Source organism: Poecilia reticulata, linkage group LG13 (assembly GCF_000633615.1).
Source record: "Poecilia reticulata strain Guanapo linkage group LG13, Guppy_female_1.0+MT, whole genome shotgun sequence".
Lineage (NCBI taxonomy): Eukaryota > Metazoa > Chordata > Actinopteri > Cyprinodontiformes > Poeciliidae > Poecilia > Poecilia reticulata.
In genome coordinates, this window is record NC_024343.1 from 25,038,627 (window position 1) to 25,059,789 (window position 21,163).

The 21,163-nt window shown below is 41.0% G+C and overlaps 2 protein-coding genes across 2 annotated transcripts; one reads left to right on the forward strand and one right to left on the reverse strand.

Annotated features, from left to right (window-relative positions):
- Window positions 1-41: 41 nt before the first annotated feature.
- sgpp2 (sphingosine-1-phosphate phosphatase 2) lies at window positions 42-13,041 on the reverse strand. The gene is made up of 5 exons (XM_008426209.2): window positions 12,735-13,041; window positions 10,737-10,898; window positions 5,877-6,056; window positions 2,587-2,676; window positions 42-1,646 (listed from the first exon to the last, which is right to left on the reverse strand). The coding sequence occupies exons 1-5, from the start codon at window positions 12,942-12,944 to the stop codon at window positions 1,101-1,103; spliced, it is 1,188 nt and encodes a 395-aa protein (XP_008424431.1). The 5' UTR covers window positions 12,945-13,041; the 3' UTR covers window positions 42-1,100.
- Window positions 13,042-15,022: 1,981 nt separating this feature from the next.
- Window positions 15,023-20,264, forward strand: rnf228 (ring finger protein 228). The gene has a single exon (XM_008426210.2). It carries the CDS (start codon window positions 15,900-15,902, stop codon window positions 16,659-16,661), a length of 762 nt encoding a protein of 253 aa, XP_008424432.1. The 5' UTR covers window positions 15,023-15,899; the 3' UTR covers window positions 16,662-20,264.
- Window positions 20,265-21,163: the final 899 nt, after the last annotated feature.

The following is a 21,163-nucleotide window of genomic DNA, read 5'->3' on the forward strand; positions in this document are numbered from 1 at the left end:
GAGCTCTTCTGAGTGCATCTTTTCATACGGCCTTATTCAGCATTTTTTCACTGAATCTGTTGATGTCTTATTGGCTTCTCAAAGGGAAACCGTTGCAGTCAGTGAAGCGTTAAAGTAACCTGCGCAGAAGGCAGTCCATCTTGAAAATGAAGTCTGACAGGTGTGCCGGCATTCCTTCTAACTCGACTGCAGCAAAGCTTAACACCGACCATGCGATGAAGCAACAGATGGTCTGAACCAACCAGCAGATGGAGAGTCTTTGAGTGTTGGAGAAAAGCAGACTACAGTATTCATACCCATTGAACTTTTTCACATTTCAAACACAAACTTTAGTGTTTTGGGGGGGCTTTTGTGTGATAGCCCAACACAAAGTGCATACAGTTAACCCTGAATGATTCATATCGCTTAGTCTCAAGTTTTTCCGATAAGTTTCTTTTTATTGGAAGTGTTGATGTGATGGTGGCCAAGCTTGAGTCCCCATTTCAATCTGATAGAGAATCTATAAAAAGGAGGCCTCCCAACAAGGATACAAATGATTTAATCTAACTTTTTCTTTAAATTGATATCCTTAAAAACATAACTGTTTGGTTAGTTGGTCCTTATAAATTGTTCTTAGGTGTTGATATGTATACACACGTTTTTTCTGTTCCCCTGTGATGGACTGGCAACGTTGTCCTGTCAACAGGTTTTACCTGCATAGTTCTTGTTTAATTTCAACATACCTGTTCTTCACCTAATTAAACACAATGAAGTTTGTGGTTGTCTGGCAAAATGTGCGAAAGTTCAAGGCTATAAAGTAAAGTGAAGTTGCTACAGTTCAGTTTGAAACAAATAACTGCATTCTCTAACCTTTGATTCAAACAATCAAATTCGGAACCATGAAAGCTTTATTCCTGTGTGAACAAACTTTTTTTTTTAATTTACAGCTAAGCTCTGGATCAGTCACAAGTCTTATATACAGTCTTGTATGAATCATTTCCACTTAGGAGTCACACATTCACTACTTTTTCAGTTTATAAAAGCTCAATAACGTACGGTGAGATAAATATGAAGTTCATTGTTGAGATAATTACAGATCAGTCTTACTGGATGCCAGATGGTCATAGAAGCCCAATCAGAGCAAAGACTCTGTTGACCAGTATGGAGTTAACCAGTCCCACAGCTGTGTATGTGACAAACTTGGATGGTACTTCTATCTCCTTCCTCCTCCTGGCATTTTTGTCCGTTTTCGGAACATTGTACCAAGAATACAACGCGTCCAAACTCAGCTTTTTCACTATCTGCCGAGTTCCCACCAGGGCAACGACTCCCACCAGGCTGCGTCCAGCCCCTCTCGCCACAGACAGCGCTGTTACTGTGGGTAGAGGTACAGGTAACGGCCCCCGGTGCTCAAAAGTGTCGCCCAGCTGCACATTGGCCCAGTATCCCACTGAGCAGCCAGCGCACACGCCGAGAATTGTGGTGGTGTCTCCTCGTGTGGTGGTGTAATGGTCCAGCTCTGGGTATGTGTAGCTTAGGAAGAGCAGCAGTGACAGAGCAATGATGGGGGACAGAGGGCTGGTCAGCTGGAAGCTGTCGAAGGATTCCCAGAAAGGGTAGGTGAGCAGAATCAGGATGGCAGTGATCAAAATGCCACACACCACATCCTGAAAGCACAGCAATGGCAGCATTTAGTCAGCCTGTCAGATGAAGTAGAGTCATTAGATTTGATTCTTGATAACTAAAATCCAGCACTTCTGCAAACCTGAGGCGTATGAGACTATGTTATCATTTGTGGCTATAAGCATAATTATTGCCCAAATCAAAGGTTTTGCATCGATACCACCATCTGACATTCACTAGTCGACAGCTGAGTTACATTGTTTGCAAAGACAAGAAAGAGTAGATCTAAAAGTGCATCATTAAAGATCCAGGCTTTTGTGATAAAGCAAATGATGGTTGTAGTTTTAGCAATGGCAGCGCGTCCGCTGGCATTGCTAAAACTACAACCGAACGGCTTCATTCACTTCCTCAAGTGAACGAAGCCGTTCAGCTGGACAGGCTTCCAAATACTGAATAGACGTTGTTGAATTAAATTTGTCATTTTTAAAGATCCTCCATCATATGTATGACTATATTTCCCTGTGGATTGTTGATTTTTCTTTTTTGTTGAAAGAAATATGTATACAAAAAAAGCACAACCTAATAAGACCAGTTGGTCTATTTCTGCTAAATCAGTAATATAGTTAAAAATCCTGCATTTGTTATGTTTAGATTTATATAGCCTATAGAAATATATAGGCTATAGAAATATAGCCTATATATTTCTATATATAGGCCTATAGATAGCCTATATATTGGCCTATATATATAGCCCATATATAGGCCTATATATAAGCTATAAATAGGCTATATATAAAGCCTATATATTTCTATATAGGCTATATATAGCCTATATGTTTCTATATTATATAGGCTATATATAGCCTATATAATATAGAAATAATAAAATAATGTATGGAAGACAGTACTAAGTCCACGTGAAGATAGAAAGACATACAGCGTGTGTGTGTGTGCGTGTGTTTGTGTGTGTGGTGACTGGCTCACCAGAACTGAGTGCATGCCAGTGTAGAGCCGACTCAGAGACACCAGAGACGAGAGCGTCGCAGCAATCAGCAGGCCTGTCTGGAAGCAAAACTGACACAGAAACACACATTTACCACCAAGCATCACTTTGACACAGTCACAAGTTAATTCTCAGGAAAAATGACACACTTTCCCCCAGATATTCATGTTTCCATCAAATCTTTTCATATTCACATGCAACTCCTCTCTGCGTCAGCCTGCCTGACAACACCTCACTGCTCCTTTATCTTGCTAGTGTTTCTCTCTTCCTCCTCCCTCCACACACACACTTTTACCTATATGGCCACAGCTTTTATCCCCCATTCCCATTTAAATAACAGTGAGAAGAGAAGCCTCGTGTATTCATCCACCTCCGTGCCTTTTTTTTTTAGTCTTTTCCTGTCCTTTGCAGCTGGAAGCCTATTCAGTGGTAGTTCATAAAGAGGGAGGGGTTTTATTTCTGAATGGCCACAAAGGATGCCAGGGACAGGAGGGGTGGGGGGTTCGGGAGTCAGTCTGTGATTGACTGCCGTGACCTCCGACCTGCTTCGGGGAAAAGGCTGAGTTGCCCCGAGGACTTGAGCAGCAGCCTGCTTCTCATCTATATCTGTGCGTGCTCTTCTCTGTCAGGGGATTCCTGGAGGAATTTTAGGGCACTGTTAAGCGCCCTACTGTACTTTTGGTGTCTCGGTTTTTGGTCCAATTTCTCTGACCCTCTGAGCAGAGATCAAGTGGAAATGATCCGGCCACAAATCAGTCTGACAGCTCCGGAGCCCGCTGAAAACCTTCCGGCTGTGGCAATTTCTCGTTCGCCCTGGTCTTCGCGACAACACAGAGCTTGATTAAGGCAGCTAATGATTGGCTCGTTGAGTGTTTTACTGACTTGGCAGTTGAGATGGAGAGATAAAAAGAGGAAGAGTGAAGAGGAGGGAGGCGGAGAAGTTGGTCTGACAGTCATTGACTCGTTGCAGTCTATCAGAGGATGAAGCAGCAGCTCGATGGGTGTGGCTGATGTGTGACTGATGGTGACGGCTGCTCCTGCCTTTCACGGCCCATTGTCCAGCAGGCAGGACAGCATGTGATGGACAGCAGGACCACTCCCTTCATTTCAATCTGTTACCCCGAGTGTCAAAGTACTGCAAGTCTGGGAGGATGCCGATTTAACAGCCTTGTTGATTATAGAAGGTGATTCATTGGCAGCCATAATAGTGGTAATGACACGACAAACATCTAAAGTAAGGACATTTTATGAATTAAAATACAGTTTACAACGTATGCAGCATTGTAACTACATTTACTCAATTGCTTTTACTTGAGTAATGTTTTTATGAACTACTGCTACTCTTAGTTGAGTAAAATTTCAGAATACTCTGTCCAACTTCGATGAAGAAAGAACAACCATATTTTAACCAAAAATATACGAGACAGAGACACAATTTCTATCTGCTGAGCCTGATGTGGCATTTGGAGATTTATAAGATGCATTAAACAATATAAATTGTCACTGGAAGTACATTATCTTGTATACGCATTACCTACTGTAAGTAATAACTTCATGTGAAGTTGTTACTTCACATGAAGTTATTAAAATGTAGATTTTAATATTGAAAAAAAGAGGATTTTAAAAAGTGTTTCTTCTGCTTGAATGTGTTATTTTGTATTTATTTGTTGTAGTTCTTTCTAGTTTGGTCTTTTAAGATGCCAGAACTTGCACATAACTTCATAAATTATTTGTTTCATGACATTATGCCAAAATATAAAACCAGATTTTATGATTAGTTACTCAGTACTTGAGTTGCCTTTTTACCAAATACTTTTCTACTCTTAAGTAATTTCTTGGAAAACCACTTTTTTACTTTTACTTGGGTAAAAAGTGGCTGTTCACAATGAGAAACACACAAAGTCCTCATGGACTTCCTCATGGTCACACAAAGATTGTCCCGACAGGCCAAAATGGTAGGAAAGACATTTTTGTTGAGCAATTTGCAGGAATGAGCTGCCAGTTATTTAAAACTTATCTTTCTCCTTTTTATTTTAGTTAGGGACTTTTTTTTTTTCTTCGATTGGTTTAATAATTATTAAATAGGTAAGTTTAGGTTAATATTAAGATAATCTTTCAGCATCACCTCCCCTCCGATGATATACCTAGATCCTCTTTCGTTGTGAAATTTCTTGTTAACAAAATCATTTTAAATAAATCCCAGCAGCTACAAACTGTGTGCGGTGCCTGCTTGAGCTCTGAGGAGGATGGATCCTTTGTCTTATGATCTGGCTGCTCTTAGGTTATAACACTGATGGTGGCGATTAAATGTGTGCAATCAAAGTGCAGCTTACTGAGAGTCTCTTAACTAAATATTGTTGTGGCGTCTGCAAACATTTAAATAGATCCAGGATTAATATAATTTGTGCGCCCATTGTTTTTGTTTTTACAACACATTGGACACGTGTTGTTTGGAATTGGGTTTCAAAACAACAATTCAAATAAGTTTTAAAAGCCCAAAATGAAAGATTAATGCACACGATGAGTGTATGGGAACTTCTCAAAGGAGCTGTGAAAGACTAATGGAGGCTGATGAAGCCATTCTGAATTGTGTGGTTTTAGAAACACTTGAACACTCTGCTTTCTGTTAACAGTGACGTACAGAAGATGATCCTAATTGGCAAATTAGGAGCATCATGCAGACTCATCCAAAGTCAATTATGTACATTTTAATTCTGTCATAGTCATAAAACAGTTCAATCAAGTTTGGTTTATTATGATTGGTGGTGAAACGTTTTCTAAGAAAACCCAGCCGACAACAGAGAGTCACTGAATTTGCGGCCATCTTCCTCCTGAACCAATGTGGAGACGGTGCAACGGACTTCTTCAAAGCGTTTGTCTGAATGTGTTTGTCACCACAACGGCACAGCTTGAGAACTGCTTCCTTTCTTACTTCAAATTAAAAGCCTATGTCAGCTCTGTGAGACAGACTCCACTTTGACAACAGATGTTGAATAGGATTTTGAAAGTGAGCTTGATCATATTTAATAATGAAGTCTTTCTGGCAACTTTTGTATGAATTAGTTTGTATTTCAAAGAAAAGTCAAATCAACTATAAAAAAACATAAATTGCTTTTATTGGTCCATATTGTGCAGTCGCACTCTGATATATCCACTATATTTGTTGTCCAATTAACCTGTGGAAGTAATGCAGATTTTTGACATATGAATGAAGCCCAAACCCAAAGTACTAATCCATGATGTTTCAGTGGAAACAAACACGTGCGCTCACCTGTACTCTGGAGGGAGCACTCAGTAAAAGTGTGAAGGAGATGGCAGTGGCAGCCATCGCGTGGGTGGATGGCAGTCCGTACTCCGCGTCCACGCGCGTCTCAAGCTTGACCACAGGCGGTGAGGGCGGGCGAGGAAGCTTCAGCAGGTCCTTCATCACCTGGCCAACGTACATCACCAACTGCAGCAGAGACATATATTTTCAAAGTGTTTTTATTAATGCCTAACGGCAGCAGTTCACATCCGTTTAAGCTTTCAATACCCAAAAGATGTTGGCAGACACTTCCCATGTATTGAGGTATAAGCCATCCTAATGAGCCAGTTACAGGATAACAATCAGCTTCAAAAAGCTTTACTCTTTTATGCTTACGTTTTTTTATCTTTCTAATAATTTTGGCAATACATAGTCAAAGAAAATGCATTTTAATTGTTCTTTAGAATGTAAAAAAAAAAAAAGCCTTCAAGTGCGGAATGAACTAGGACATACATTTGCTCCCACTTACAATGACTAAAATCAGACATATCATGTATCACATCAGTTCCTTGTGATTATTTTTGCCTTTCTGCTCTTCATTGATTATCTCCTCTGAGGATAGCAGACTGATACCAGCTGGCTGATAGGCCGAGCTCTTTGGTTGTGAAGCCTCTCTGTAGTTGGTTGTGCTCCCTTAGCATCCTGCTATGACTTATGTGGTTTGAAAAGTGAAATATTTCCAAAAACAAACTGTCTGCCTCATACACAAGAGAAGAAAAGCCTTTATTTATCCAGCTGGCCAGCAGTGCAGAAGGGGCACTGCTTTGTTCCTCTATGACCCATATTATGATAGAAAAATGTGGGTACTGTGAAGCCCTATTTTTATTTTTATTTTTCAAAAACCCTGGTTTATTCTGATAGTTATCAACCAATAACTTGCACATTGTAGTTACTTATACCTCCATATTTCTTTGACAATTAAGTAAAAAGAACCAGAAAGCGCAAATGAAGGAGGAAAGATTTTTGAAAAAGTAAAAATCCTGATGACCATTTGCTTTGAAACCAGCCACCAGTTCTCATAAATATCTAATCAACATCCCGACTCCAGGATTAAGCTGCACAAAAGTGCAGATCCCACACAGTATAAAGTGCCAATGCTGCAAATGTGCAGTAACTAAATCTATTATAAGAAACAGAGTTGAAGACAGCAGACTTTGCTGACGCATCGTTTTCAGCATCTTTGGGTGAGACTATGCTCTTCATCTGACAAAAGACCTGAGCAAGGTGAATTCACGTGTGGGTGTGTATGTCTCTGCATCTGCATCTGCGCCCAGCCAAATCTGCTGCATATTCTCTTTCATGAGAATATGCGAGTGGATAGGCCGGCCCGCTCCGGCTCCAGGTTTATTTAAAGCCAGGCCTTGTATATTTAATGAATGGCTGTCTTAGTGAGGAGCAGGAAGGCAGCGAGCACAGAGGGATCAGGATAGTAATGTATGTGTTTAAGGAGAAGAACAGAGAGGTTGTTATTACAATCCCATTTGACACAGCAATCAGCGAGATTTTGTTACCATGGCAAAGGAGACATTAAAGTACCTCGACGGATCCACTGTTTCTGCTCATGTGGAGGCACAATGAGCTCTTTAGGACTTGAGGCAGACGCTGAACGGGAGGAAGGCAGGCTGCAGAGATTCACTCTGTTTTAGCCACAAGGGCATTTTACTGAGGGTAAGCGACGATGATAGGAAACGAGACCTGAAAAATAGAACACTTCAGCCTGACTCCTCACATAAATACTAGATGGGACTGCAGCCAGATTATTTTTTTTTTTTTCACAAACCGATCTGCTTCTTTTATAGCTATAAAAATCTTGTCATACAGGGTCAGTGCTAGAAATTGAAGACAGTAGAGGGGATAACATTTTGACCGTTGGAGTTTACAGTTATGATATAGTCAGCTAAAAAGTTAATTATCACAAAAACTAGCAATGGAAAAACAGCGACTGACTTTTACAGTTTCCAAAAACTGCAAAACAAAATTGCCTGTGTAGGATCTCCAGCCATGAAGGGCTGAAAACTGTAGGCTAGTGTACCTATGTGATTCAACAGTGCACTGCATTTACCTACTTTCAGCTTCAACAGGAAGAAGAGGAGTTTCAGGAAGGAAACTCTGTCATGGACAGCATAAAGCACTTTGGAGTCCTCTGACTTAATAAGTTGCTACACAAATGCAGGATAATTTTCCATTTACCATGTAAAATGGCTCAGACTGAAGCCCATTCCTGGTACTTTAGTGCTTTGCACAACTTTATTTTGATGTGTCACATGAAATATCAATAAAACCCAATTAACTTTGTGGCAAAATGTAAACAAGAGTAAAAATATTTCTGAGAGTGAGTGTCTCCTCCATTTGTTTTCATGTATGAAATGAGAAAGTCATATGCTTTTCCTCCCTCCTGCCAGTCTGCTATTGTGTAGTGGTGTGTGTAATGATATATATGGTAGCCGTTGTTACACCACCAATCTAAACTTATAACACTTTAACTAACACCTACAAATCTTTTAAGGAACTACGATGACCATAAATTTGCAGTAAAATCACCACACTGACAATGTGAACTGAAACTAAACTAAACTAAAAACAACGTTGCCCTTTTATTCACTGCAGCCTTGCTATGTGCAGATGCTGTTTTCCATTTTGTGTTGCCCTTGGGTCATTTCTGAATATAAAATGTCCTATTACCATATTCATCTGTACTTTACATGCACAACTCCTAACGGAAAACAGACAATAAACAAGAGACAGACAATGGCAGGACCACTCAGCACACACACTGCCACTGTGTATTCATACGATAATCCATACGACAGTGTGTTTCTGCCCTCACACACACTGAATCTGGCGGCCAGCTCGAGTAAGTGCATGATGCGACACCCTTATCTTCTACACAAACATCACATTGATGGCTGTGACATTCACATCAAAAGGCCTGACCCCACAGACAGACTCTGCACATTAAGGGAAGAGTTAAAGACTGTCTGACTCTGTGAATAAGTATATTGATCGAGCCGAGAGCAGATTCAGACTTTGATCTTTCCACATTTGGATCGGACTGTCGGGTGTGTATATTTTGAGACGGTGGGCTGGTGAACAGGTCGCTGTTTGTAAGGCCGGAGAAACGCTATGTGTGATGGGCGGTTTTTTTTCTTCCACAGTGACATGACTACAGTTTCTCTCAGTTGCTCTTGTGCATTTCTTCAATAGTCCTTGATATTTGTAGAACAATTAAGTGCGTTTCTTTTAACAATTAGCACAAAAAGCTAAACACTGTTGGTTACTCCAGAATCCATGGTGAAACTGGATTTTACTCCAGAAAACGCGCTTTCTTTCTCGAAGTTCATAGTTTGTCTCTTAAAAGTTCAACCAAGTCATTGTGATACAGAAAGAAAAAGACAGCACAAAGAAAAAATATAAAAGTAGAAACAGGAGCATAAGACAATCTGCTTGAGGAACATTTGACGTGGAGTGCTGTAGGAAATACAGCAAAGTTTTCCTACATTTTCTGACTGTTATGGTAAAACCAAAGTTATACCAGCAAGTTTATTGCAACTTCTGTTTTACCATAACTTCTTACCGTTGTGGTTTTTAAAATTTTTGTTGGCCCTTCTGGACCACTGTATATAAAAATACACTACCTAGAAATCATATTTATAAAATTCCTCAGATTTGCTTAGAACTGATTTTTAAAAAAAAAATACACCTGAATCCTGGCTTAATGTTAGCTTTTCTTAATACATTTGGCCTCTAGTGTCACTACCTGTAAGCATACTTTGAAATATTCCCCCTGGCAGAGTATTTGCATGATTTTCAATGCATTATGCTGAAGTATTGCAATACTATGATGCAATTCTTGACCACATAGTTTCTCATGTCTACTGTTTTCTAAGTCAACCAAAGTCGACCTGCGATGAAAACCAAGAAAGAACATTAAAGGACAGTGGCGAAGCGTGTGTGTGTGTGTGTGTGTGTGTGTGTGTGTGTGTGTGTCTGTAGCTCAGCTTTAACCTTAGATAACGCCAACATCACAATGGCAAGGCGCTGTAGCGAGTGAGAGGTGCAGGGTGATGAGCCCCCAGGGCAGACAGACCAAATGGCTGGTCCAGAGAGAGAAAGCTCAAACGCTGATGGGGCCAATAAAACGCTCTGCAGAGCGAGGCTGGTAATGCCTAACTAGAGGGAGGGCAATGAGTGTGTTTAGAAGGCGACAGAGAGATTGCAAGTATGTGTGTGCTGGAGTTTATGTGTGCGTTTGAAATGGAGTTCACATGGGGCCGTGGTGCACCAGAAGAATGGTCTCTCTTCCTCCTGGGGGGCCAAACAAGGGGTTCATACACAGGGCACCCACCAAGTGCTTGAGGCAGGGACAGAAAGGGCACAAAAACACGCTGCCCATCACACACACCGAGGGACTGAGGCGGTATGACTGCCTGTGTGTCACTGAAAATGTCATGAAGGTTTCATTTGACATGTTTCCAAGGTCTCCTGTCACACAGGGCAGGACACTGTCTCAATAAACATCTAAAAGAGAGAGGCAAGCGGTCTTCTGGCACTGATGTGTCCTCATATGTGTCGTCTTGCTAGGGCCTAGACTAGCTGGCCCTTGTGTCCCTGCCTGGGGATATATGGCCTTTGTGGTGTCAGAGACAGGTCACTGGAAGGAGGTCAAACGATGAAAGGAGGTTGAAAGGTGAAGAGAAGGAGACGGAGCAACATGACAAGAAAGGCAGCATTGTAAAGGAGGAGAGCATCATCCTGACGGCCTGTGTTTGTGAGGTTACCTCGCAGATGCACACGGCCAGAGGTGATCTCTCTTTGGCTGAAACTTACGGTCCACATGTTGACGAGGCGGCGGCAGAGGAACGGGTCCAGATTCCAGTGTATGCAGGGCAGGCAGGTGATGTAAAACACTTCATGACCCAGGCCAGCTGAGAACAGGAAGAGGAAGTGGAGCAGCCTGTTTCTTACCTCATACCGAGGCTTTTTGCAGTCCTACACAGACGAAACACACATTTAAGGTTTGGGTTGTTACCACTATTAGGTAGTTGAGGTTTAGAAATCACTGACTGTTCATAATGTTTCTGTGAAAAGTAAATTTTACTGTTTTGATCCCAGCTTAATGTTTTAGATTGGGGAAAACATTTTAATAAAGATAACCCAAATAACCTTCCAGAGTTTTAAAATGATGATTTAATTTGTTGCCAGCTCTTTGGAAGAATTATGGAATTAGATTTCACTCCAGAATTTGACTTTCACTTTTCAAAACCTTCCTTTTGTTCCTTTCAGAGGTGGACTTCCTGCTCCCAGATCATCACACTGCCACCACTATGTTTGACTGTTGAGATTATGTTCTTTTTTCTGAACTGGTGCATTAGTTTTATACCAAATGTATCAGAATATTTTTCCAGTACTCTTTGGGATCATTAAGATGTCTTTTGACAAATTACCTTTTGAAAACAGTTTTTTTATTTAATCTGGCTGTCAATGTTTATTATGTTGATGTGTTTGTTAAAGAAAATCAAAAATGTGCTAAATTTATCAACCAAAAGTAGCACTCAACAGTGGCAACACTGCTACATGATCTGACTCCAAGAAAACTTAGGCAGAAGTTACCTAAAAAAAAGAAACTGTTATTTTTTCCCTGTGTGTAATTCTTACACAACTCCAATCTTCAAATTCTGTCCTACACACAAATTCTCCTTGCTGTGCCTTGCCATTCAGCTGGTTGAAAGACAAATAACACACTTTTCTCTCAAAAGAAAGACGATTTTGGGCATTAAGGAATATTTCCGTATTGAAAATGAAGGACAATCACCAGCTGTGCTTTCCGAACAGAAAAGTCGTAACACTTTTACAAGTACACTTTTATAACACTTTTATGAGTACGGCAGAGAAGCTATGAAATTTTGATTGGGTCTATGTAGCCCAATCAAAATCACATTTTTAAGCAAGTTTTACACACCATTACAACAATGTGCTATATACTTATCAGCATGAGAAATATATTGTTTTAAATCGTAGTGTTAATACAGTGATTTTGTAAATCTGTACAACATGTGTTACACCAGGAGAAGCTCGTACTTGGCCCTGCCTGCACAGGCTGACATAAAACATAATAGAAGCCAGCAGAGGAATCATTGGAATAAGATTAGATCCATTAATCCAGTTTTGCAACCAGCCCACTGTCTGGTGGCTACACCCTTTTCCTTTAACCTCATGTTGCACACACACCACAAAAATGAATTTGCTACGGTGTTTCATTCAACAATTCATTCAAATGATTTCAATTTGTATCACATTAATGGTCATTATAATTGGTTGTGTGGATTGCCCAACAGAGTATGGATTTAAAATACAACTATCATAACATTTGTGTTTTCTTATTTTCATTCAGTTCATCTGAACATTATTGGAACCATAATTGGTGTTGTTCAGTAAGCAGAGTTTTAAAATCTCATTAACTCATTTTATTTAAGTGTCTGTTCAGAAATCCTCAGAAAATCTGCCCAAGTAAAGTCCACACACTGTTGATTCAACCCTAAATGTTTGTTAAATACATATAATATAGACCATATAGCTTTTTATATGAAAGTAAAGAGTGCAAACATCCTGCACACAACTTGTCTTGCTGCGCAGGAAGAGCAAACACCTGACAAACAAGAAAGGCCAGTCAAACTTTGGCTTGCAAAACCTCTGAATAAATCTGACGCTTCGTTTAAGCATGTGCTGCTCTCCGGGTGGTTTATTCTTTTTTATTCTAATGTAAACAAACTCCAGTTCTCTTCTTTTTTTCTAAGGAAACACACATTAGCAGAGACATCTAATGACCTGGTATTCATAGTTTGAGTTGCTGTCCTGCCGGTCCCAGCTTCCCTCCAGCTGCCCACGTGGTTTCTCCCCGGTGATCGGGGCTCCGTTCGCAGGTCGATGGCTCCTGCCGGGGCCTGGACTCGACCCATCGACCCGATACAGCCCGCATCTTCTCTGGAACCAGGCCACAAGCTCCGGATCCTGGAGGTAGGCCATCAGCTCCTGCATGTCAGGTGAGCAGGCGGACGGAGCAGGAAGTGTCGGTGAAAATAGAGGAGATCACGGAGAATGAGTGCGAACATTCCGGCCAGGTGCGGCTGCTGTGTCACAGGTGAGCTCAGAGGGGGCGGGGCTACAACAGGGATCAACCAGTAGCTGTGAGTCTGTAGTGGTGACAATGTGACCTTTATACCAGGGATGGTTCAGGTGATGTTATAAAGTAAATATAGCAAGTGGAAAGTATTTATTGTCTAATATTGCTGCAGGGATTCGTGAGAGAGAGAGAGAGAGAGAGAGAGAGAGAGAGAGAGAGAGAGAGAGAGAGAGAGAGAGAGAGAGAGAGAGAGGGGGGGAGGAGTGAGAGTGGGAGGAAGGGATTACCTGCAGATTAGGTTATGTTTCTACCAGCGTTGCACGATAATTTTGATCAAATTCTCTTTGCAGAATTACAGAAGCTCAGTCAGACTACAAAGAGAGTGGCTTTAAGCTGCAAGTTTTGCTACAAATTCTTAATTGGATTTAGGTCTGAACTTTGACTATTCCATTCTAAGACATGAAGATGCTTTACTCTAAGCTACCCCCCATTGTAGCTGTGATTGTTTGTTTGGGGTTGTAATGCAAGAATGTGTTCTGTCAACCCAGTCTCAAGTTTCATTTTATTTTTATTTTTTGCAGACCTCTAAAAGGATTGCTTTGTACTTTATTTCCCATCCATTCCTGACCACCTTCCCTGTCCTGTTTAGTGTTGTTGGAAGCCGAAACTTCACCCCAGACTCACGTCTTTCTCTGCCTCTGGTTTTCTCTGCATGCAGAATTAAAGCATCCCCACTGCATGACGCTGCCATCACTATGTTCCACAGATGGTCTAGTGTGCTCAGGGTGATGTGAAGTATTTTTTCCTACACAGACAGTGTGAGCCAAAGGCTTGAATTCTACATTCATAGAAATATCTCAAATTTATCCTGCTTAAACTTTAATGGAACTTCTTATGGCTTCCTTTCAGCATTGCTACCTTCGTGCCACACTTCCAGAAAAGGACAGAGATTTATTTCATGCATAACTCACAGTTGTCCTTAGAACAGATGCAGTGGATCTGTGCAACTCTTCCAACGTTACCATATGTCTCTTAGCCTTCTCCAATAAATATAAACCCATCCAAAAATCAAAGCATAAAAACAAACCAAAAAAAAACCAGAACCACCAGAACAGGTTTGTACTTTAGGCTGTCATACAGCTGAAGTACTGTCAGCATTAAATGTTACACTTTTTAAAGTTTTTTTGTTTGTTTTTTTTATGCATATGCTATCACAATAGCATGTTGCAGATACTAAAATAAAGCATTTTTGCTTCATTATTTATTATTTCATTGTCTTAATTATCAGCAGCAGAACTCCGACCCTTTTCAGGCTTTATATCAGCAAAGAACTTTAACCTCAGAGTGTGAAGCCTCATATCAGACACTAAGAACTATTTATAACACAACTTCTTCTCTGTCCCCAAGAATAGACGTCAGCACGGAAAGCTGGGTGCGCACAGCTGTTTACCACAACATAAGTTATGACTCGGTATTATTTTGGAGGACATTTTAATCGGATCAGACCACAAACCCAGTTCCTGTAGATTAATCAGCTTCTGTAGCTTCTAAAATGGCTGCAGTGTTCCTTTGAGTCATCATCCATTTGTCCTTTTGGATTTGCTCGGCTGTATTTCTTCTGTCCCTAAACAGATCAGAATTCATCTGGCTGCAGCTGTCCTTTGCTCCAGCATCTGTTAACCCCCAGAGGTCCAGTGTTGCTGTAAGCCATGGTACTTTGAAAAAGAGTTTGAACCCTTGCACTTTTTCACACCTTCAGTCTGCAACCTCAAACCTCTGTGTGTTTTATAGGGATTTTATGAGGCAGACTAATTAAAGGGGAGATAAGGAAGTAGAGAGAAAATTATAATCTATTTTCCTTATTTGTTGCTACAAACGTAAATCTGAAAAGGGTGCATATTTATTCAAACCCTTTCAGTCTGATACCTTTAAATAAAACCTGGCTTACCCAGTCGCTAATGTGACATACAAGGCACCAGCTTGACGGTGAAGGAAGCTATATGATATGAGGTTTATTGCAAATTGCAGTAAAATGCATACAAATCCACACCACACTTTTCAGATTTTTACTGCGAGAAAAACATACTTTGAAAACTATGCATAACTATATCCATGTACTTCTCTGTTATGTGCTTCTTGCCTGTCATAAAATTCCTCCAAAATATTTTGACATTTCTAGCTGTACTGGGACAAAACATGAAAAGATTAAAGGGGTTCCTTTGCCATGTAACGCATATCATATTTAGGTTTCATGGCTGTAAACTGGGATGTTTACATATTCAGTCTGATAGGAAATTATTTTAAACAATTTGATTGTTAGTTTTCATTTTCAGTTTATGTTTGCGTTTTTGTCAACACGGTAAACAGAGGCACGCTGACTGTCCAAAAGGTCAAACAAAGTGAGAAGGTCTCGGAGAAACAGCTGGACGATGCTGACGTTCTGCTGCCACACAGTCGGCTGAGTTTTGACGCTCTTTGTTCCAGGAAACAATAAAGCGGCCACCCCCTCCACCACCACCCCCAGATGAGCGCATCCCACTGTACGCAGCGTCTACGTAATCTGGCTGCTTGGAGCTCGGAGAACAACAACACGCACTCGGGACTGAGGGATGCTGCTGGGACCCAGTGGATGATGCGCCCCGCGCTCCGCAGGAGTCACCGCCATTACATCATCTTCATCCGCTCGAGAGCCGTTTAGTCACAGCCTGTGACTGGGATCCCGGCCGTTTGGATCGAGCAGCGGGGATTAATGGAACGCACAACGCTGGCGTTTCAATGAAGGCAGTGGAGGGGAGGGGGAGAGCAGGAGAGACGTGCACCGTCATCAGCATCTGTCCGCCAGCTCCCTTTGTTTTCACCGGAGAACGTGAATGGCGAGAGATGACATGGCAGAGGTAGACTTGCCGTCAAACGGAGCGGAGCCCCCCGGTGAGGCGTCCCCGGCGTTCCCCTATGAGGAGTACGAATGTAAAATCTGTTACAATTACTTCGACCTTGACCGGCGGGCTCCGAAGATCCTGGAGTGTTTGCACACGTTCTGCGAGGAGTGCCTGAACACGCTTCACCTCCGGGAGGAGCGGCCATGGCGCATCAGCTGCCCAGTGTGTCGCCACCGGACGCCCGTCCCGGACTACCGGATCCAGAACCTGCCCAACAACACCAAGGTGACGGAGGATTTCCCGCTCTACATCGACTCCGACCCCTTGCCGCAGGACGCCCTGCCGCCGTACCCCCCGCCTCTGCACCCGGCTCTGGTCGCCCTCCGCCGTGAGGAGGCGTCGGGCGCCAGCCAGGCGACCCCTTCCACCACGGTGTCCACGGCCACAACCCTCTCTCAGGACTCGGTGCGCTACGACAGCTGTCAGAGCTGCAAGAGGGTGGCGCTGACCACCGGCTGCGTGTGCGTGATTTTCTCGTTCCTGTCCATGCTGGTGCTGCTGTTCATGGGCCTGATTTTTGTGCACAGCCACAGCATCCCCCCTTCTCCGGCCGGACCCATCTGCTTGTCGGTCGCCAGCATCCTGGCCATGTTCTCGGTGGTCGTCACGTGGCTCATCTGCTGGCTCAAATACAGACCTGACCACGAGACAGGCCGCGCGTCCGCTACCAGTAACTCCAGGAGGAACGCCTGATTGGCTGCTGGCCCTGATGTACCAGGGCTGTGTGTGCGTGTGTGTGTTTGTGAGACCATGTACATAGGAGCCTCCTGGCAACTGATTTTTTTTTCTTGCTCCCTTTACTTTTTTTTTTTTTTTTAGGGGAAATGGCCTTTTATCAGTATAGCAAACACCCAAAGGCCTTCATGTTGTTTGGAGCAATATAGGCCAACTTGATTCTTGATAATATTTTTCCTAAACTTATGCACTGGACTTTGGGGTGGTAGCTGACTGGACGTGTTGCTGGGTGAACTTCTTACTTTGATGAGAGTTTTGGGGTGTATTTGGTTTGATAAAAGAACATGAAGTACTTAGATTTGGGTTCGGTACCCTTTCCATCACTGTCTAGCTATATAATATGCATTTACCCCCACTATGCCACTCACTGTATGATAACTGTCCACAATGATTCAGTCACATCTCAGAAAAACCCACCAGTGTTATTGTACAGATATGCTCACTTTTGGGGGGTTTTGGTTGAAAGGGTTTGGTTTTGATGGATGCTTACTGTTTGTTTATGTGGTGAATCTTTAAATCGGATCTCAGCTAAGCTGCATCCACAATGGAATCATGTAAATAGGTCAGAAGTATGGACAACTGCTGCGGGATGTTTGGCGTGATCAGCCTTTTTTTTTTTTTTTTAGAGACCTTCCTTTGTGCTTTACCTTTATCTTGCAGGATGGTACTGTTTTTACTGCCCACTTCTTCCAAGCAAAGGAATACGAAGAGACAACTTGTGATTTTGAACCCGTGTTTTGCTACTTTAGTGCATGTGAGGTCATTCTATTCCTTTCTTTACTTTATAATGAAAGAGACAGTTTGTCTCCTGACTTTTGTGCCTCACCGTGTTTCAAAATGAAGTCAAACTTCACTGCTTTCAGAATCAAACAGCGTCGAAGCTCGGGTGTAAGTGGGGAATCCCTCATCTGCTCTCATCTTCTACTCACACTCTGGATGGAAGTTAAAGACAGGGTTTTCCCAACGTATAGCACCTTTTTGTATGTTCGAATAATGTAAAAGCTTTTGCATGTTGCTTCCGAGGAGAGAAATGTTGGGCAGGTGCAGTCCAGATTCCCACTTCAGCTGTTCACCTCTCTTGTTTTTCTCCAAAGCCATAATTAAGAATTGTGTCGCCTTTACAGGCGCAGTGAGCCGGTTTTGAATTGGTTCACTCCCCATTAGGTACGGAAACCAATTAGCTGTAATCAAACAACAAACTGTTAGAATACAACTGATAACTTTTGTTTCAACAGGTTTAATTTTTGTGGTTAAAAAAAACAACCTCTTCAATTTGTTAAATTGCGGCTTTACATGTTAGAATTCATTTCTTTGAAATTGTCTGAAAACAAAGAGATTCGCCAGCCTGATCCTTATGTCAGTGCTAATGAGAAGATTTTTTCTATCCCCAAATTACCAACCAAAAAACTATTTTTAAAATATTTTTATTGAATTATATTAGCTAAATTTTAACTAATAATTAAGATAAACTTGTTTAACTGGTAGGTCCTCCTTTCCCTTGACCACCCCAGCTAAGACCAGCCTTTTGTTGACAATGCCCGCCTCAAGGTTAGAAAGCTCAGCTTACAATTTGGACTTTATCATCAGCATAATCATAGTAGCTAAAATAAAAAAGGCTCTTCACTTTTAAAAAATGGATGGTTTGTGTTATAAATATTTATCCATAACATAGATCATATTATCATAGCAGCCACTTTGTTCTGTGCTAAAGAGAGCCTAATCACCTACACTGTTAAAATTGGCTTTTAAAATTAATTCAACAATTTGTGAACAATTTGTGTAATAGAGTATTTCTGAGTAGAAATCATGTAAGTTCTACTGCTAAAAAAACCAACTTCCAAACATGTTCTAAAATGTACAGTTAAATTTGATTAATTGTAACTGATTGCTTAGATTGTTTTGCTCTTCTGGTTTGTCCACCTTGCTAACAAGGAACCACAAATAATACTTTTTTGTTAAGGCATAAAATGGTAATAAACATTTTCAATCCGTTCTCACAGGATGATATATAAAGCTTTTCTCTAATTTGCGTCGTCGTAACCTCAGGGTTAGAAACTCAGCTTTATCATTCAGATAAATGAGGGGCAGTTACCTGCAGTGATTTTTTTTTAAATTGGTAAAATTGAACTTGATTTGTTTAAATCTAAATAAATATTTCCGAGTAGACGTCACGTAAATTAAAAATGTAGTTGATCCACTAAATGAGTTGCCTTCTAACCAGTTACATCGTTTTGCGGCATCGGACTTATTTTAGCAGGACATTCAAAGACGCTTTACATGAAATCAGTCATTTCCATTCACACACACGTTCACATGAATATATTTTTAACACATTGATATAAGATTCAGGCATAAAATGTTATTGAAGTAGTGATACATTTTAAATGTATTCAAACACTTGAATACATTGTAAATGCTGTGGTTTCCACTTACAACCACACCTCATTGTGTCACTCCTGGGCAAAGACTGCCTCAAGACTTAGAAGTCCATCTTGCTAGCTAACTTAGCTTTAGCATTAGCACTGTGGCTGATCTAGTTTAGCTGGATGCAATCTTTAATTCTTGCTCCAACACAAAAACCACCAGTCTTATTGCAGTTTTTAACATTTAATTGGCAACACAACTTGTAACACCCTTCAAGATATGCATCTTCCAGATACTGAACCAGATGAAGAAGAACGGCTAGAATAACCAACATATTTAGTAAAATTGAGTTTAAAATGATTAGGTATGCTTTGCTACCAAAATCAAATAGATAATGTTAGCATTTTGCTATTATCGTCCATTACATTTACAAACTAATTTGCTTGATTAAACTATAACTATATATTACATAAAATGTAATAGGTAATACCTTCCCAAAACATTTTTGTAGTGAATGTGGCTGAGTTTAGGTAAATGCAGTAGGATTATGGATGTTGAAAGCTGGTAGGTAACTATAAAAACACCCTGCAGATGGTGAAATGAAAATATTTCCACCTTAAATGTTTGCATGCTGGAATACACTTTTGAGAACAGAATCAGGATCAGACAGCGTAGTGTGATGGAAGTGGGCTAAACTGGAGGGTGTTAATTTTTGTGATTGTACAATTCTGATGCTTCATAGTCTAAAAAAAGATGTCAACACCTGTCATAAATTGTATTAATGTAAAACTGAGAAATTGTGAGACTAACATGTTTTTCTCCGAGCCGTTCTGTTTGAAAGTATTCCTGGCTGCAGTGGAGGAGGGAAACAGCAAAGCCAGTTTCCTGTGGTTATTGATGGTTATTGAGCTAGAGCCCTGCCAGTCCGATTGCTTCAGTCATCCTGCTCGACCTTTCCCCAACAAGTACGATGCACTTTCACCCTCTTATTTTACACAAGTAATGGGGCAAAAACCTTTGACCAATGTAAGCATAACGTTATTTATTTCTGAGGACCTAGAAAACGTTGTCAGTTTTTATGAGAGTCTGTGGTTGTCGTTCAAGTTCCAAATGTATTTGCACAGAGAAATGTTCTTTATGTGCTGATTTACATGCATAAACACATTTCAGTAATAAAGGAAACATGCATACCAGTCACATTGGTTTCATTTGTCTCTCCACAGAATGAAAACAACAGCTGTTGGAGAGGCCTGTTACTTAGGCAGTTTTTTTTCTCTCATGTTAGCTCTTACATAATGTGGTTCACAATAAACTGAGTATGATCCAACTTGACACATTAAGCTCCCTGCTGTGCACCAAATATGCCCCCTACTGGTTGACGAAGGATGTTACATGCTAGTAAACAAAAAAGAAAAATAAGTGAAATCCCTTTCTAGTGTCAGGCAGCAGGGTGGTTGCATTTTTCATGCAGAGTAAACTTCTGGTGGTACAAGCTTGATGAAGTGCAAATAGATTTTTTTCAGAATGAGCTAAAAGCTAATTTTCCATTAATATCTCTTAGATTCGTCATACTTGTTCGTACAAGGCCTCCCTGTTGGCTGAAATAAAACATGCTTTTCATGAGCAGGACAGATAAAAGCCTGGGTGGACTATTCAGCAGCTAGCTGCGGATGCATGCATGCGTCACATCACGGGCTTGACCGAAAAGCTCCAAAACCAGCATGACGCATTTATTAAAGATTCCACTGTTGATATATCAACAGTGTGTAAACAAGCCTGTATTTACTGGAAGTGAGGGCTGTTGCATCGAGGTATGTTTACAAGAAAATAGTGTGTGATCGGGTTTTCAAACTGTGGTGCAAGTAAGGCTGCCATTTTTGAGATAGGCAGCCTTACTGCCTATCTCAAGGCAACAAATAAAATGTTGTTGAGTTGAAGGCTATTAAGAAAATGGATAGCAAGCAAATGAATAATTATTTGGACTTGATATTCCAAAAAATAAAATAAAATAAAAGATGAGTTGTTCAAGCATATCGATGTTTGCTACAAAAAAGATACTAATAAAAGGCAGTGTTGTGGAAGATCCTTCAAGAACT

Bases quoted from the DNA above. Each gene is read 5' to 3' on its own strand.
- rnf228 (XM_008426210.2), top strand. From the start codon at position 15,900: ATGGCGAGAGATGACATGGCAGAGGTAGACTTGCCGTCAAACGGAGCG.
- sgpp2 (XM_008426209.2), bottom strand. From the start codon at position 12,944: ATGCAGGAGCTGATGGCCTACCTCCAGGATCCGGAGCTTGTGGCCTGG. The intron at 10,899-12,734 runs GTCATTAGATGT...TCGTCTGTGTAG, and splicing joins ACTCAAACTATGAATACCAG to GACTGCAAAAAGCCTCGGTA. The intron at 6,057-10,736 runs GTAAGTTTCAGC...TCTCTGCTGCAG, and splicing joins GCCTCGTCAACATGTGGACC to TTGGTGATGTACGTTGGCCA.